This window comes from Desmodus rotundus, chromosome 6, assembly GCF_022682495.2.
Source record: "Desmodus rotundus isolate HL8 chromosome 6, HLdesRot8A.1, whole genome shotgun sequence".
NCBI lineage: Eukaryota > Metazoa > Chordata > Mammalia > Chiroptera > Phyllostomidae > Desmodus > Desmodus rotundus.
This window is the reverse complement of record NC_071392.1, coordinates 70,936,745-70,953,726: the sequence shown is the minus strand read 5'-3', so window position 1 is coordinate 70,953,726 and position 16,982 is coordinate 70,936,745. Positions and strand designations below refer to the sequence as shown.

Here is a 16,982-nt window from a genome sequence, read left to right as displayed (position 1 = left end):
GATGAGGAAACTGAGACTCAGAAGCACTCACTTGTCCAAAGTCCATAAATTCATAAGTGGTAGAACAAGAACTTCAATTTAGGCCTTTCTGAAGCCTAAATTTTGTTACCTTGCTGTTTCACAAGTTTGAAAACAGTAGGGATCTTATTTCTATCATTTCTCAAGAATGTGTAATGCTTTCCACTGTTACTGTGATTTTAATTTATAGGAACCTCAATTTTGAGTTGAGACAAACTGCTGTAGCTTCTAGGTTTATTAGCTTTGTAATTCAGAGTAAATTCCAGGTTTACATTTCTACCATTGCCTTTTGAAACCTAATTACTTTATAAAGCGTTCACTTGCTTTTTTCTGTCACCTTTTCCCTCACATTATTAATCAAGTTTAATTTTAAAATTATGTGAGGACTCCCAGGACTATACGATCTCATTTTCCTTTGCAGATTTATTCCTACTTAGCTGATTTCCTTAAGGGCAGCTTGAGATTTTTATAATATTTTCAAAGGGCACTGATAATGGTTTATCAATCCCAATATACTATTGTACTTCGGAGATTTGTATTGGAAACTACCAGAGATGTTAAAATCAAATAATTCTGCCAAATATTATTTGGCATAGGATGGATGCCAAGACTTTTTATTGAAATTGAATAATTAGCAAACCATGGTTAAAGTTTATACAATAATCGCTTATTTGTTTAAGCGGGTAAGTTAGATGCCTCATCAATAATTCACTGTTGTGGGTAGTATTTATATTTCCATATTCCAGAACTTCGTTTTACAATAGTTTAGTACTTAATTTACTGAACAAAGGGGTTCATCTTAGGTAACTTTTAATATCCTGAGACATAAAACTTTTTTTTAATCTTGAGGTTTACTTCTAAGGATTAAACCAGATGTTATTTTCCTGTGTGACATTCCAAAACGGGCGCAATCATTCTGGATAAAAAGAAAACAAGGTTTTTGGGGTTTAAGAAAAAGATGAGAAGAGAAAAAGGAATATTTTCCAATTCACAGGACGGGGCGAAACGTGTTCAAGACTCTTAAAAGAGCTTGAGTTTAAATGTTACAAATACATTTACCCTAAGTAAAACGCGGTAGAAATATTTTCTAAGCGCGTTTGTTTTTTGTAACATCCAGCAGCACATCTCTCTTTCACAACACCGGGTGAGGCCTGTCCGTTCCTTCACGCCCTGTACTGCGGTCCTGACGAAGTTTAAAAAACCCCAGGCACCTGCGGCTCTCGGACCGAAACCCGCAAGGGGCACAAGGTAGCGCATCGCTTCTCCCCAGCGTTCTGTCTCCGGGTTCCGGACCTTTTTGCACCGCGCCGTGAACAGCCGGCTCCAGAAATCCGCACTCCAGAAATAGCCATTCCAGAGACAGGGGCCCTGAGTCCGCACCGACGCTTCGCAAAGGTGTACGTGTGTAAAATAGGGGACAGCGACTTCGCGGCACAGACAAGACTCTTCTTTCTAGGTAGCAGCAGCGAGACCGGAGCACCCAAAGAACTACACCACCGAAGGATCCCGCACCCGCGGCTCCACGTCCGACAGCGCACCCCGCGCCTCGGCCGGAAGGGGGCGGGGCCTCGGGCCGGCGCGGCGGGACCGGCTGCGCCGGGAGTAGTTCCTCCGGAGCCGGGCCCGCAGCGGCGCGTTTCCGGCGCGCTCCCCCGCGTCCCGAGCCCTGTGGTCTCGCCCGCTCTCGCTGCCATGTTGGATTGTGCTGCCGCCGCCGCGGTCGCCGCCAAAGCCGCTGCAGCCGCGGAAGAAGGGTTAGAGGAGGAGTTGGGAGTTTAGCGCAGTCTCCGGAGTGCGAGGACGACGGCCATCCGGCCGGAGCTCAGCCTAGCGCGGCCGCAGTCGGCTCCTCCTTTTTCCTCCCACCCCGGCGGCGGAGGAGTTGCGAGATGCTGAGCCTGTGACTCCCCTCCTCCCGTCCCTGTCACTGAGAAGGGGAACGAGCGCTCGCCCACTCGCCGGAGGAGACGGCCCTGGACTCGCAGCCCCGCCGGCGTAACCATGAGCTCCGGCCAGCAGCCGCCGCCGCGGAGGGTCACCAACGTGGGCTCCCTGCTGCTTACACCGCAGGAGAACGAGTCCCTCTTCACCTTCCTCGGCAAGAAATGTGTGGTTAGTGGCCGAGACTCGCGTCACCCCCACCGACGTTACCTCACGGGCCCGGGCTTGAGGGCCGGGAACTGGGAGTGGGGAAGGAGGCGAGAGCGGTGTGGGAGGGTCCGGCTGCCGGCCAGGCCTACCCCCGGCCCGGTGTCGGCGCTCTGGCCCCGCTCCCTAGGTGCGGGCATTGCGGGCCGCGGCGGCTGGACGCCGCCTCTCTGAGCAGCCCGGGAGCAGGGAAGTGTCACCTCCGCAGGCCTGTGCTGGTTCCCTGCTTGGCCAAGTCCGCACCCTTGCTGCTGCTTCAAACTTTACTCTCAGGCCCCAACGGGAATTTCTTGTAAGAGCTGCTGGGTCTGAGTAACCTGGCTCCTGCCCTGGCCATCTCTTCGCCTCTTACCGCTTGATTTGGGGGTACCTTTCTTCACAATGCCAGAGGTTTCAGGAGTGGGTAGGTAGGGAAATGAAGCCCAAATATGAATGAAACGGACCGTGAAGTGGGTTTCAATCCCCTTTTAGAATTCCGGGAGGGCATAAAGTGCATCGGTTCAGGACGGGGGCAGGAAATGGTTCTGCTCCCCATTGCAGAGACACAGGATTTGTTTCTCCAGGGATCTCCCCGAGGCCTGGTTTCTGCTCTTCCCTCCAACTGATTTTTTTTTTCCTTTCTTTTCCTCCTTTTTTCTTTTTTGCATTGGTGGGAGGAGGTGCTCCTTTCCCTACCATGCGCAGGGGAACTGCAATCTATAGTGGTTCTTGGCCTTTTGGGGCCTGCAAAGGATTCTTAAGTTGTGTTATGCGGCCTGTTCCGACCTCAGATGCCTGGTTGGGAGCAAGCAGTTCTGCTGTGGGAAGGGGAATGTGTGTTGTTGACGGAAGCATTCATTACATTGGCTGCTGGCACTTCGGGGGTGGGGAGGTTCTCCTTGGTGTAGGCCTTGTCAAGCCGCATCTTACTGCGGTGGCCTGGGTGAACTGTGGTTGAGTTTGTTGAAACGCTGTTTGATTCCCTTTCTCTCCTCTTTGCTTGTTAGCGCCTGCAGAGTATGTGCCACTGGAACCCAAGAGACACATACAGAAATGTCAATAGAACAGTTTTACAACTTTGCATAATAGTGTTAAATATGCCAAAACAGGGACACTTGCTTAAGAAGTTAGGATTAGAGAATTTCTGGAAAGTAACTGAATTGTTACCTACCCTTTGTTTCTTGTCCCATGCAGTTGAAGATTGAAATCAGTACATTCAATTCAGATGTGTTTCATATTTCAGAAGTTAGCCCTTAAAGAACATACCTTGAGTTTACTGATTAGAAGAATGAAATAAGAGGGGTGGCTTAAGATCAGAACTTTTTGGTAACAACTTTAAAGATAATCAAATCCCACCCTCCTACCCCCCTACCAGCTTTTTAAACAAATGAGAAAACTGAGCCAGTGAGCCCTAAGTCACACAGCAATTTAGTAGTGTAACCAGAACTAGAAAACCAGGACTCCTGATGCCTAGTCCGTTGTACTTTCCACTACATCATGTTGTGTTTAGAAGGGTTTTTTTTTTCTTTCTTGTTATTGATTTATTCCCAAAAGTGGAGTTAAAAGAATAATCGCTTTTGTTTAACCCAAAAGGAATATAAAGTGTAAGATTCTTAAAGCAGCACTAATTTTTTCATATTTTCAATTTAGGAAAATCTCCATCACTTTAAATGTTAAATTATTTGCAAATGAAAAATAATTGAAATATTGCTGGTTTATTATTTTTGCTGTCAGAGAGGAAGTAGTTATATGTACTATGTTTTACATACCAGACACATTAGCTTTATGCAGGAAGGACATTACAAGTATAATGACTAATTGCTCTGTCTTACCTATAAGGTTTACTGGTTTCAATAAATGACAGATGTGGAAGAATACTGTGATAAAGATAGTGTTGCTTACTGGTTAGTGTAAGTGGCTTGCCAAATAAGCTGTCTGTATTCAGCGCTCAATTTCTTTATGTCATCTATTATTAATCAACTTTACCTTTTGAATTTCTGTCATTTAAAACTACACTGTTGTAGTTACCTGCTCTTCTGGTATGAAATTATTAGCGCTCAATTTCTTTATGTCATCTATTATTAATCAACTTTACCTTTTGAATTTCTGTCATTTAAAACTACACTGTTGTAGTTACCTGCTCTTCTGGTATGAAATTATTACAAAGATTAACTTTAAATTTGCCATCTCCAGTTATTAGAGAGTAAAGTAGGATTATTTTAACTTCTGGAACAATTTTTTCCCTTTGCTAATAACTATGCAATTTCTTTTGTAGTTTAAGATATTACTGAAATACATTGTTTCATTTAAAAAAAATCAGCAATAAGATTTACAGGTCAGACTGAATTTGTTAAGCAAGTGTATTCAGAAGAGTAGTTATAATGCCAGCTCTCAGGCATTCCGTCCTTTTACTCAACAAATATGTATTGAGTAACTAAATGTTGAGGTCAAAACCAGGGTTGATGCCTGCCCTCAAGGAGCTTTCTGTGTAAAAATGGGAAACAAATGTGTAAACTGATAAGTAAGTCAGTGCTTCAGAGTGATGTGTAAGAGGCTGCATATCACAATGGAAAATGTCTTACTTTGTAGTTAGCAGAGCTGGGTTCAGACTCATATGGTCACTTTGAACAAGTTTCTCAGGCTCCCTGTCCTAAAATTGCTTTTCTCATCTCTGAAATAGGGATACTATTTTATGTGAGTGGGGGTGTGGATTAGAAGGACTGTATGTAAATATATGGGTGTTATTATTTTTATAAAGATTTGTGGGACCAAAGAGAGTTTGAGTAAAAGTTTTTGAGAATGGGCTACACCTGGATATTTAAGATTAGTAGGTATTGCCCCCCACCCCCCAGCCCCGGTTGATGAGAGGTGTGAAATAGCTTGGAAAGTCAGGGGACCTACTAATAGTATAGTATGTTGTGGATCAGGAAGGGTTTCTTGTTTGGTTCTCAAATTTAGGTATGCATTGAAATTATTTGTAGATTATATTAACATGGATATGGCTAGGCTGAATTCCTAGATAATCAAATTCAGTGGGTCTGATGTGGAACTTGGTCATTTCTATTTGTAGCAGGCTTAACAGAAGACTCTAGTATGTATCACAGTTTGAGAATCCCTGCTACTGTCCACTGGTTTTTGATAGGGTAATCTTGAAGTACATTGGAAATGTTAATAGTTTTTCCCTCAGTCTTTGTTCTATATTTTTTGTGAGTTAAGGTTAAAACAATTTATTTTAGTACAGCATTTCTCTAACCCCTTGAGATACCAATGTGTGTTTCATAGATGTAAAAGAGAGACACAGTTCAAGTATTGCAATAGTTAATGGATAAATAGTTAACAAGATAAAGATCTGACTTTCAGAAAGTTTGGGGAGAAAGGTGGAGGCATGATAGAAGGTGGATTGAGGATCGTGAGTGCAGACAAAGGAGGTCAGATTAAGTGTTTACAGTAGTCTCTGTGAAATATGATGAGGGCCTGAATTAAGGGAGTGCTGCTGGGAATTCAAAGACAATTAAAAAGACTCCAGCAGGATTTCTTCCCCCTTAGACAAAGAGAGTTAGAGAATAAAGGCAAGTATAGCTACCAGAAGGATTATGCAGAAAACTCTGACTAGATGAAAATACGCCTAGGTGGTATTTGAGACGATGTTAGTTATTTTCGTAGAACAATTAGGAAGAGTTAAATAACAGGGTTATCAGGTCTTGTTTTTGTAGTTAGTTTTGTTGCCTTTCATGTAGTGTGATTTAACTTATTTTCTATAAAGAGCATGTGTTGTCTTGCCAAGTAGAGCTTAATATATAGTCCTGAATAAGAAATTAGGTAAAGATTGGGAAAAATAAAATCTTGTATTAGCCCTCCATAACCATCTCTGGCTTAGCAATGTTGTTGACAATTACCTTTCCCTGCCATCTCACCTGGTTGGTTTGTTGTAAGATTCAGTGATACCATTTTTATTAACTGACTTAAATCTTCATTTCCTTAAATTCCTCAGCACTTGTTTTAACTGGCTTATATTCTTTAGGTATTTTTGTTTTCTCACCTTTTATATAGTTCTGGGAGATAACACCTTACGCCTATGTAGTCTTCCATGTAATTTTTATATCATCTAGTTACAGATTACTGAATACTTACTGAGTTGTTTTAATTGCTAACTTGTTTATTATTTAGGAACTCATTCAGCATTTTTCATTGCTCGATCATGTTGTTAAAACCTTCCATTTCTAATGCAAACGGTATTTGGAGTTAAGTCTTCATTTATTAGGAGAACAAAGTGGTTTAATGCTGCTGCTGATAGAGGTGGTAACAGTAACTGTCCAACAGTTGTTTCTGTTCTAAATCCTTAAATAGGTCTAAAGGGAGAGTTGCCTAGAAGGGATCATTGTGTTGAATTAAGGCAGTTAGGGCTAGGAATGTGTTTCACCTTGAGTAATGTGAAAGGAAAAAGGTTAAAAATTCATGGGATTTGGAATATACAAAAATGAGAAAACAATCTTGCCTAGTATAGAGGAAAAAGGTGACCACAAAACTGTCAAACAGGGTAGACTATAATATAAGCACAGGAGAGTCAGAAAAATCCAGCATATCTGGGTTATATATCCTGTTTCTTATTGTTCTTAGTTCTATAACATTGATTTTCAACCTTTTTCATCTCATGGCACACAAAAACTAATTACCAAAATTCTGTAGCATACCCGGAAATATATTTTTTGTTGATATGAAACACTTAGAGTACCTGACACTTATGAAGTGTTCTTGGAGTTTGGAAAAGCATATGAAAGGGTGTTATTAGTACAGTACCATTTCCTGTTACCAGCAGAAAGGTTTTAAAGTAAAATTTGAACTCTATATTGTATTTGTTTGGATTTAGGTTAGCTAATTCTAATAATTTTATTTGAAATCAGTTAATTATAGTCCCTGGGGGGGCAGCTTAGTTGGCTAGACTCTGGACTCTAGAGCATTGTCCCGATTTGTCAAGATTGTGGGTTTGATCCCCAGTGCACATACAAGAATCAACTGATGAATTCATAAATAAGTGGAACAACAAATAATTATTTCTCTCTCTCTCTCTCTCAAAAATCAATAAAAAATAATAAAGTCAGTTGATTACAGTGTATGTAAATTAGAGTTATAGCAGTAGCTGGAACTAGACTCCGGGAAGTTCAGGGCAGCTTTAGCCCCCCTGGCTGCTGACCAAAGAGGAAAACGGCGATACTGGCATAATAGTTACGGTCCCTGGGTTTTACCCTGTGCTCTGCCACCAGTTAATTGTGAATGTGAACAAGGATTGCTACCTTCCTGAACCTCATTTTCCTAATCTGCAAATGAGGGTGTGGACAACATAACACCAGTGTCTCCAGCTTTAAGGTTCTATCATTCTCACTATTCTAGATGCCAGAGACTCTGTAGCAGGGAAAGAATAGCCTTCCGTTAATTTTGGCATATGTGTGTTTTGCACAGTGGAAACAAAAAGTGTGTATCTAAGTGAAAGGTAGATAATCTCAAATCATTTCATTGCAGATTCCCATTTCTAACTCACCTTTTTTAAGCATCACAATTTAATAAACATTTCACTTTGAAACGTCCGGTGAACGTCATTAAAAGGCATTAGTAATAGGATGGTCAGTTTTAACTAATTTTGAATTATTAATTATTCCTTTTAATTGCACGGAATTTTTGGCTTAGTTTAGTAGAAGTATGGTGCCTTTTAATCAAGATAGAGTGGTTTTTAACAGTTTCTCTTGTTGACTAATTCCATCTAGAACTTTATTTCTTATATGAAATTTTACTAATGATGCGATATTTAGGTGATAAATTTTGTTGCTTATTATTTAAGGTAAAAAAGGTGTTTTTTTATGTTTTTAGTTTGTGTTAGACTCAATAGTTAAAAGGAACAAACTTGGTCATTTTAGAGACTGATTCAAAGTTGAAGTTTAATACTTCAGATAGAGTTGAGTTTTGTATGAATTACTCTGTCTAGGAGTCATTCCTTTGATCCAGTAGGTAAGAATACAGCATTATTAGTAGAGAGTTCCCTTTTACAGTAAAGGTTCTGAAAGCAAAACAAGTGTATACATTATCTTCAGTAATATATATTAACTGTAAATATAATTTTTATTGGCATAGGATAGAACATTCCAGTATTTTTAAGTGTTAAGTATTGTGTAGTAATTAGAAGAATTTGGCTTATTTAACTATATTCATAAATACAGTATAACAAAAGTATATTCTGCCTTTGTTCATTGTATTCATGGCAGTATTCTTAGTAGTAGAGGATTACACCACTATACTATCAATGTAGGAGAATGAAATTAATTAGGAAACATCAGTTTCATTTTGGAGTCAATGTGTTATAGAGGAATTGACTCTTTCTAAAAAGAGAACAAATAATTGGGTATAAAGTAAGGTTGAAAAGGCAAATCTAGAAAAGCCCCCTTTAGAAAATAGAACCAAATAAAAGATTTATAGTAACTTCATATTTCAATTACTGTGATTATCTGTTAGTTTACTTTAATTGTCCTTCAATATCCTTGGTCCCTTAGTTCCTCTCCCATAGTGATTTTTAAAAATATATTTACTATAGGAATTTTTCCCTATAAAATAAGTACTCATTAAATATCAGATGCATTGAAACAAAAGAAAAATAAGAAAGACATCCAGGAATATAACATACTGTTAAAAATGATATGAGGAGAGCCCTGGATAGTTGGCTCCTTTGGTTGGAGTATGGTCCTGTACCAGATGGTTGTGGGTCCTATCCTAGGTCAGGGCATGTTCCTAGGTTGCGGATGCAATTCCTGGTTGGGGCCCAAATAGGAGGCAACTGATTGGTGTTTCTTTTACAGCAATGTTTTGCTATCTCATTCTCTCCCCCTTCCTCGCTGTCTAAAAATCAATAAATATATGCTTGAATGAGGTTTTTAAAAAAATGATATGAGGAGATAGAAATATTACAAGCCAAATTATACAGTTAAAAATTTATATTAGATTTGGGGAAGTTAAAATTATCTAGTATTTTAAGTATTAAAATAGAGGTGAAGTTTATTTATCATTCTTCTGGTTCTAGTAATAAAAATTTTAAGTGAAATGCTCCCTCCAGTGTGGTGAATACTTTTGTTTCCATAAAAATATGAGAGGATACCTAAATATCTAATAAATTTTTGTAATAATGAACTGATTGATTTATAGGTAATGCATAAAGCTAGTCAGAAACTCAAATGATTTTCTTCATTTTTATTGATTAAACATCATAATTAGGAAGTATGAGGACTTACTGAGTATGTGACCTCCTAATATCTTGAAGTACATAGAAGGGTTAAGGAAGGTCTTCTTACCCTTTACTTCTTTACTGTACAGCTGGGGAACACAAAAATCATTCATACACACACACAAATATTTTACAAGCTAGCCTATAATAAAAATTTGCATAGAGAGGAAAGAAGTATATCACTGTGGGATTTAATACATCATCGTGGGGTTTGAATATAAGGACCAAAATGGCCTATAGAGTTTACGTCATGAGCAAGGAAACAGCTCAGTTAAAGTATAGGGAAATGTGGAATCAAGTTTGGAGCAGAAAATTTGCATGGTGTTTGAAGTATTGAGTAGAATGGTATTTGCTTCAGGAGACAGTGTACGGTAAGGAAGGGTAAATTGAGTCCAGATTTTGGGAAATCTTGAACTTCAGACTTAGAGGTTAAGCTTTAGTCCTGAAGTAGTAAGGAATCAAAGATTTTGATTCAAAAAGTATCAAGACAGGAAGGATCTAGAGAGGAGGAAAACTGGAAATTATCATTCATAATAGGAATGCTTTAAAGTTTACTAAACCCTTTCTTATTCATTATTTTAGGAGACTTGGCCTGGCTAAGGAACCTGAATTATAACAGCATCTGGAACATAAAAAGGGTTATGAGGGATGTATTACGCCCTTGGTTTTTGTGTGCAAGGCAGGCACCATCTAACCCTCACAGCATTTTTCCTACTGTGTCCAGGCATGGTCTTTGAATACTCAGCATATGTCTACAGGCAACCACCACCAGTCATTCCAGGTTCACAGTTGCCATTTCAAAGCTATATTCTAGAAAACATTCTGAAGAAAAAATTAGTTGGCTTTGTGAATTCCACATGACAATAGAACCTCTTAGTGGAAATGGCTAGGTAGTAAGAATTGCAGGACTAGAGCTTTTGGAATCTTTTGCAATGTTGTTATTGAGGCCTTGGGGTGGAATTAGATCTGCGATCGTGTCAGTGCAGGTCAAGATTACAGAGGGAGGCAGTCTAGCTCATATTTGACTTGGCCAGCATTTGAGAAGGATAGATTTCAGTGAGGAGTTGAAGGGGAAGAAAAGATGTTTTCTTTAATTTACCAGAAAAAAATGGTATTATACATATTTTGTAATTTAAACTTTTTCAGTTATATTAATATCTTTCATATTTCCACATCCATTTAAATCTGTTGCATACTTTTTATTACTACATCATGTATTTTATTCATTTCTTGTAACTTCTTAACCTCTATTGGTTAGTTTCCTAGGGCTGTCATAACAAGTACCACAAACTGAGTGGCTTAAAACACAGATTTATTCTCATACTTCTGGAGGCCAGAAATCCATAAGCCAGGTGTCACAGGGTTGGTTCCTTCTGGAAGCACTGAGAGAGAATCTGTCCCATGCCTCTCCTGGCATTTGCTGGCAATCCTTGATGTTACTTGGCTCACAGATTCATGACTCTCTGATTTCCACCTATATAATCACATGGTGTTCTCTACTTGTCTGTCTCTGTGTTTTCTTATGGGACACCAGCCATTGGATTAGTGTCATCCCTAATGACTTCATCTTAACTTGGTTGTATCTGCAAGGACCCTCTTTCCTAATAAAGTCACATTCACAAATACAGGGATTACGACCTCCACACATCTTTTAGGGAGACAACAGTTCCACTCATAACAATGGGTATGTTTACTTTCCAAGTTTTTGCCTTAGAAACAGTGCTACAGTGAGCATTCAAATACGTATTTCTATGTATCCTAAAAGCAGTCGACTTTTGTGTATTAACCATGTATCCTCCAACTTTGCTATACTTGCTTATTTGTTCCAGTATTGTTGTTGTTTTAATTCCTTGGTATTTTCTACATAGTTAATCATGTCGTATGCAAACAAAGACAGTTTGATTTCTTCCTTTCCAATGTGTATTTTTATTTCCTTTTCTCATTGCATTAGCTAAGGCTTCCAGTACAGAGTTGAATAGGAGTGGTGGGAGGGGTCTTTGTTCCTTGCTTTGTTCCTGATATTGAGGCAGAAAGCATCTAGTTTGTCACCAGTAAGTATGATGTTAGTTGTAGGTTTTCATAGATGTTCTTTGTTAAGTTGAGGAAGTTCACATCTATTCTTAGTTTGCTGAGAGTTTTTATCATGGGTGTTGGATTATGTCAAATGCTTTTCTGCATCTATTCACATAATTATGGTTTTTCTTCTACAACTTCTTGATGTGAAGGGTTACGTTAGGTGATTTTTGAATGTTGAACCAAATGTTATATACCTGGGATAAATCCCACTTGGTCATGGAACATAATTCTTTTTATATATCATTGGTTTCAGCTTGCTAATATATATTTTTTAAGTATTTTTTTAAGGTTTTATTCATTTACCTTTGGAGAGAGGGGAAAGGAGAGAGGAGAGGGAGAGAAACATCAATGTGTGGTTGCCTCTCATGCACCCCCACCCGGCACCTGGCCTGCAACCCAGGCATGTGCCCTGACTGGGAATCAAACCGGCAACCCTTTGGTTCACAGGCTGTCACTCAGTCCACTGAGCCACACCAGCCAGGGCTCAACTTGCTAATATTTTGTTGAAGATTTTGCACCACTGTTCATGAGATTTATCAGTCTGTATTTTGTTGTTGTTGTTCTTTGTCTGGTTTGGGTATTAAGGTAACTCAGAATAGATATGGAGTGTTCCATCTGCTTCTATCTTCTGGAGCAGATTATAGAGAATTTATATCATTTCTTCCTTAATGTTTATTAAAATTTATCAGTGAAACCATCTGGGCCTAGTGTTTTCTGTTTTGGAAGGTTATTCATTATAGATTGAATTTCTTTGCTAGATACAAATTTTTACTTACCTAGTTTTCCATGTAGGAATTTTGGTAGATTGTGTCCTTCAAAGAATTGGTTCATAACATCTAAGCTAGAAAATTTGTGGGCACAGGGTTGTTCATAATATTTCTTTTCTAGCCTTTTAATGTTTATAGGAATAGTAGTGATGATCCTCTTTCATTTTTATTATTTGTGTCTTCATTCTTTTTTTCTTAGTTACCTTACCCTGTCATAGAAATTTATCAGTTTTATTGATCTTTTTATTTTTCTGTTGATTTCCTGCTTTTGATGGCATTAATTTCCGCTATAATATTTTTTCTGCTTATTTGATTTAATTTGCTCTTTTACTAGTTTCCTAAAGTAGATTCTTAGGTTACTGATTTTATATAGTTTTTTTGTTTTATATATATATTCAATGCTATAAATTTCCCTCTTAGCACTGCTTTTGTTGTATTCCACAACCTTTGGTAAGTTATGTTTTCATTTTCATTTAGGTCAAAATATTTTTAAATCTCTTAAGACTGCTTTGACCCATTTGTTATTTAGAGGTATGTTTAATCTCCAGATATTTTGAAAATTTCCAGCTTTTTTTAAAACTGATTTCTACACTGTTGTCTGAGACTATACTGTGTATGATTTCTATTCTTTTAAATTTGTTCTGTTACATGGCCCAGAATGTGGTCTGTCTGGGTGATTATTCCACGTGAGCTACAGAAGAATGTGGGTTCTGCTGTTGTTGGATGAAGTAGTCTATAAAGATGGATCCAGCTGATTAATGGATGGATGGCATTGAGTTCAACTGTCCTTACTGATTTTCTGCCTGTTGGATCTGTCAATTGCTGACAGAGAGGTATTGAAATCTCCAGCTAAAATAATGAATTCATCTGTTTCTCCTTGCAGTTCTGTCAGATTTTGCCTCATGTGTTGTATTTTGATTCTTTTGTTAAAGGTATACACATGGATTGTTACGCGTCCTTGGATAATTGACCTCCTTATCATCATTATATAATACCCCTCTTTATCCCAGATAATTTTCCTCGCCCCGAAGTATGCTTTGCCCAAAGTTAATATAGCTGCTCCAGCTTTTTTTGATTAGTGTTAACATAGTATAATTTTCTTTATCTCTTTACTTTTAATATATATGTCTTTATAATGAATATGGGTTTCTTGTAGACAACAAATAGTTGGGTGTTTCTTTTATTCCACTCTTTTAATCCACTCTGTCTTTAATTGTGTTTTTAGACCATTTGCATTTAAACTGATTACTGCTGTAATTGTATTAATGTTGACATATTTCTTAACTGTTTTTTGTTCATTGGCCTGTTCATTGTTTCTTTTTTCTTCCACTATTCATTTGTTAGGTTTTAATTGAGCATTTTATATGAGTCCATTTTCTCTCCTTTCCTAAGGTGTCAGTTACACTCTTTAGAAAAATTTTGCCCTGTAGTTTGCAGTGTACATATACAATCAATCAATCAATATCCAATTTTAAATAACACTACATTATTTCATGGGTAGTAGTAGTGCCTTGTAACAGAGCATTCCCATTCCATCTCGTTATAACATTGCCGTTATTCATTTTACTTACCTATAAGCCATAACTACCAAATAGTTTTACTTTTAATGTAATAATGGCTACTAGAAAATTTGAATTTGCTTATATGATTCATATTGTATTTCAATTGTACAGTGCAAGTTTGACAGTTTTGAAAATAACATGACAAAAGTAGAAATCATCTATAAATCCCATCACTCAAAAGTAACTAACATTTTTGTCTGTACCCTTCTGGGATTGCTTTGCATGCATTATTGAATAATAAATATATACATGTGCTTACCCTGAGTGAACATACCTCTATAAGTACAGACATTCCTTTTTTATTGACATTATTTCATGTCAGTAAGTACACCATTTCCACCGGGTACATATGGATTTATCAGTTCCCCAGGGATGGACAGCATCACAACTCTTGCACTTGGGGCCATTATTAAGTACAATAAAGGTTACTTGAATTCAAGTACTGTGGTACTGTGACAATTGATCTGATAACCAAGATGGGTACTTAGAGACTAATGGGCAATTAGTATATACAGCATGGATATGCTGGACAAAGGGATGATTCATCTCCTGCTGTGATGAAGCTAAGATGAAAGAATGGTATGTTTGGGCATCTGCAGATTATTTGGCTGCTATCTCTAACACATACTGAGTTAACAACAGGAGATAATGGTGAAAGTTAATTGCCTTAGGTTAAGGAAAAGCTTGAATCCTTGCCAAAGAGTTTGGACCTTATTCTTATCAAATAGAAACCTATCATTAACCTAAAAATATAAAGGCCTTGAAGAGTGAGAGGCATCAAGCATTTACTTGAGATCAGTAAAAACAGCTATTCTGGAAAGCACTTACTCGGGCAGAATCCCAAATCATGTTCTGATTAGGAAACAAAGGCAATGGGTATTTAAGAGAAAGGGAAGAACAATTATGTTGAAGGAGGGCATTTCTGTTGGTGCAGATAACATAGTAATGTTTATTCTAAACAATGTTTTTTAATATTCAGTCCAGTAGTCCTCAGTCCAGTAATATAACTGCTTTCTTGTTATCTTTGCAAGTAGTTCTTTGATACACGATGTTGCTTTAGGCTCATTCCAGAGGTTATTTCACCCTGTTTTCACATGCCCAGGATTTGAGGCATAATACATGCAGGACATTTCTGCTGGAATAGCAGCTCCAGCTCCATTTTAAAGTGGCTCTGTGTAACTTATTGTATACATTATTATTTTTAAAGCACAAATCTGTATATTAAAGGATAATTTGGCAAGAAGAATTTATGGAGAATAAAATAAAGGCAGAATGTCCTCTTAGGCTATTATAATACTTCAGGTCAAAGGAAGGTGTAAATTTCAGATCTGATTTATACAGTTGTATATAAATAGCATGTAGTGAAAAAACATGTCCTTACTGATTTTCATTGAGCTCTCACAGGTCTTAAAATATACATAATATAAATATAATGTCAATAAAGGGGTGGGCCAAGTTAGGTTTACAATTGTGAGTATGCGAAAGTTTATTCTTGTATTATTATTTGTATTAAAACTGTAAACCTACTTGTCCCTACCCCATATTTACTTTAAGATGTATATTTTTGAGGTTTTTTTATTTCCCTTCTGTTTTTTGGGGGGGGGGGGCGGTTTACAAATAACAACTAGTTCTGGCTAGCCTGAGCAAAAAGGAATTTATTGACTACCAAATGATCTCATGGAATCCAAAACAAAATTGACAGTTTAGGAAGAGGAGGAGCCTGGGAAGGTCTGAGAACAAGAGCAGGAGTCAGTGGCACTTTTCTCAACTCCAATTATCTCTTCCCCAAACCACTCAGTCCTGTGAGTAAGTTTGGAAATCTAAAATCCCAGGAGAGAATCTTAATTGACTAAACTTTAGTACAGAAGCTTGTTCCTGGAGAGAGGCAGCAGGTCTCTTAACATTAGAAGTATTGGGGGTAGGAGGCAGCCAGTGCCTGATATGTAGTTTTATCATATATATAAAAGCTAGTTAAAATCCTGTTATGGTATAGCACATGATTATTTATTTGTTCTCACTGACCTAAACGTGCTTTAGATGCCGTTAAAAATATTTACTACTGTACTGAGGTGCTTTTTCGGTTCCAACTCCAATACCAGATTCGCAGACAGTGAAGGTATAATGGTGTCTTTGTGTTTTTGGAAACTTAGGGTTTTTTTCCTTTTTTTTTTTTTTAATGATCAACTTGCTGAAAACAGAGGAAATACTATAGTTCTCTAATTACAGTCGGCCCTCCATATTCACAGGTTCTGTATCCACTGATACAGAGGGCTGACTAAGGGACTTAAGCATAGGAGGATTTTGGTGTCTGTGTAGGATCTGGAACCGATCCCCCATGGATATGGAGGGACATCTGTACTGGTTGCTGTAAGCTAGTAGTAGAGCTTTAAAATGATCACTTGGAAATAATGTAACTGATAAATCTGATAAAATGAATATCATAATTAACATTCAATACATACAGTACCAAGCAATTTTCAGAGCATTTTACAGGTATTAGCTAATTTAATCTTCATAATAACACAAAATAAAGTTAGTAATATTATCCCCATTTTACAATTGGAGAAATTGATAAGGAAGTTAAGTAGTGGCCTAAAATCACATAGCTTATAAGTGGTAGAATCCATCCCAAAGTCAATGCTTTCGGTCCTCACACTATTCTTCCCTGGGATGTCCCTGATTTTCTGCCCTCTCCTTGTCCCCAGTCAGAGTTCAAGGCTCCCTTCTTAGCCTTCCCAGAGCACTTTATTTCTGCTCTCATTTTGGTAATCGTGGCATACGTTGTTATTTTAAGAGATATTTTTATATCTTCCTTACTAAATTATTACCTCCTTCAAGACAGGGACCATTACTTATCTATTTTCAGTATATAATAAATATTTGCTAAATTGAACTTAATGCCTTATTCAAATTTAGTTTATGTTAGCCAGGTATTTTGTAAATAAACATGATTTTGTTAATTCTTTTTATTATGGATAATATTCTTTTGTCTAATGATCCCAACTCTGTCCTACCCATGACCTTATAAATTCCACATCTTGTTCTGAGAAGGCGTTTGTGTAAAATCTTTTCCCCAGGACTTTCCAGAGTAGTACGGTCCAGTAGAACTTTTCATGGCGATGTACATATTCTGCATCTGTGCTGTCTAGTGTAGCAGCCACCTGTGGC

At 37.8% G+C, this 16,982-nt stretch overlaps 1 protein-coding gene across 2 annotated transcripts in view; it reads left to right on the top strand.

Moving 5' to 3' along the window:
- The first annotated feature begins 1,702 nt into the window (after positions 1 to 1,702).
- The window catches only part of WASL (WASP like actin nucleation promoting factor), a 67,727-nt gene continuing 52,447 nt past the window's right edge, over positions 1,703 to 16,982 (top strand). The window contains exon 1 of one of the 2 annotated variants that reach the window (XM_024555181.4): positions 1,703 to 2,130. In XM_024555181.4, the coding sequence (XP_024410949.2) occupies positions 2,020 to 2,130 (111 nt within the window). In that variant the 5' untranslated portion in view covers positions 1,703 to 2,019. Of the gene's footprint in view, positions 2,131 to 12,692; positions 13,086 to 16,982 lie in introns of those variants that run through there. The other variant, XM_045191076.3, reaches the window with a different exon arrangement.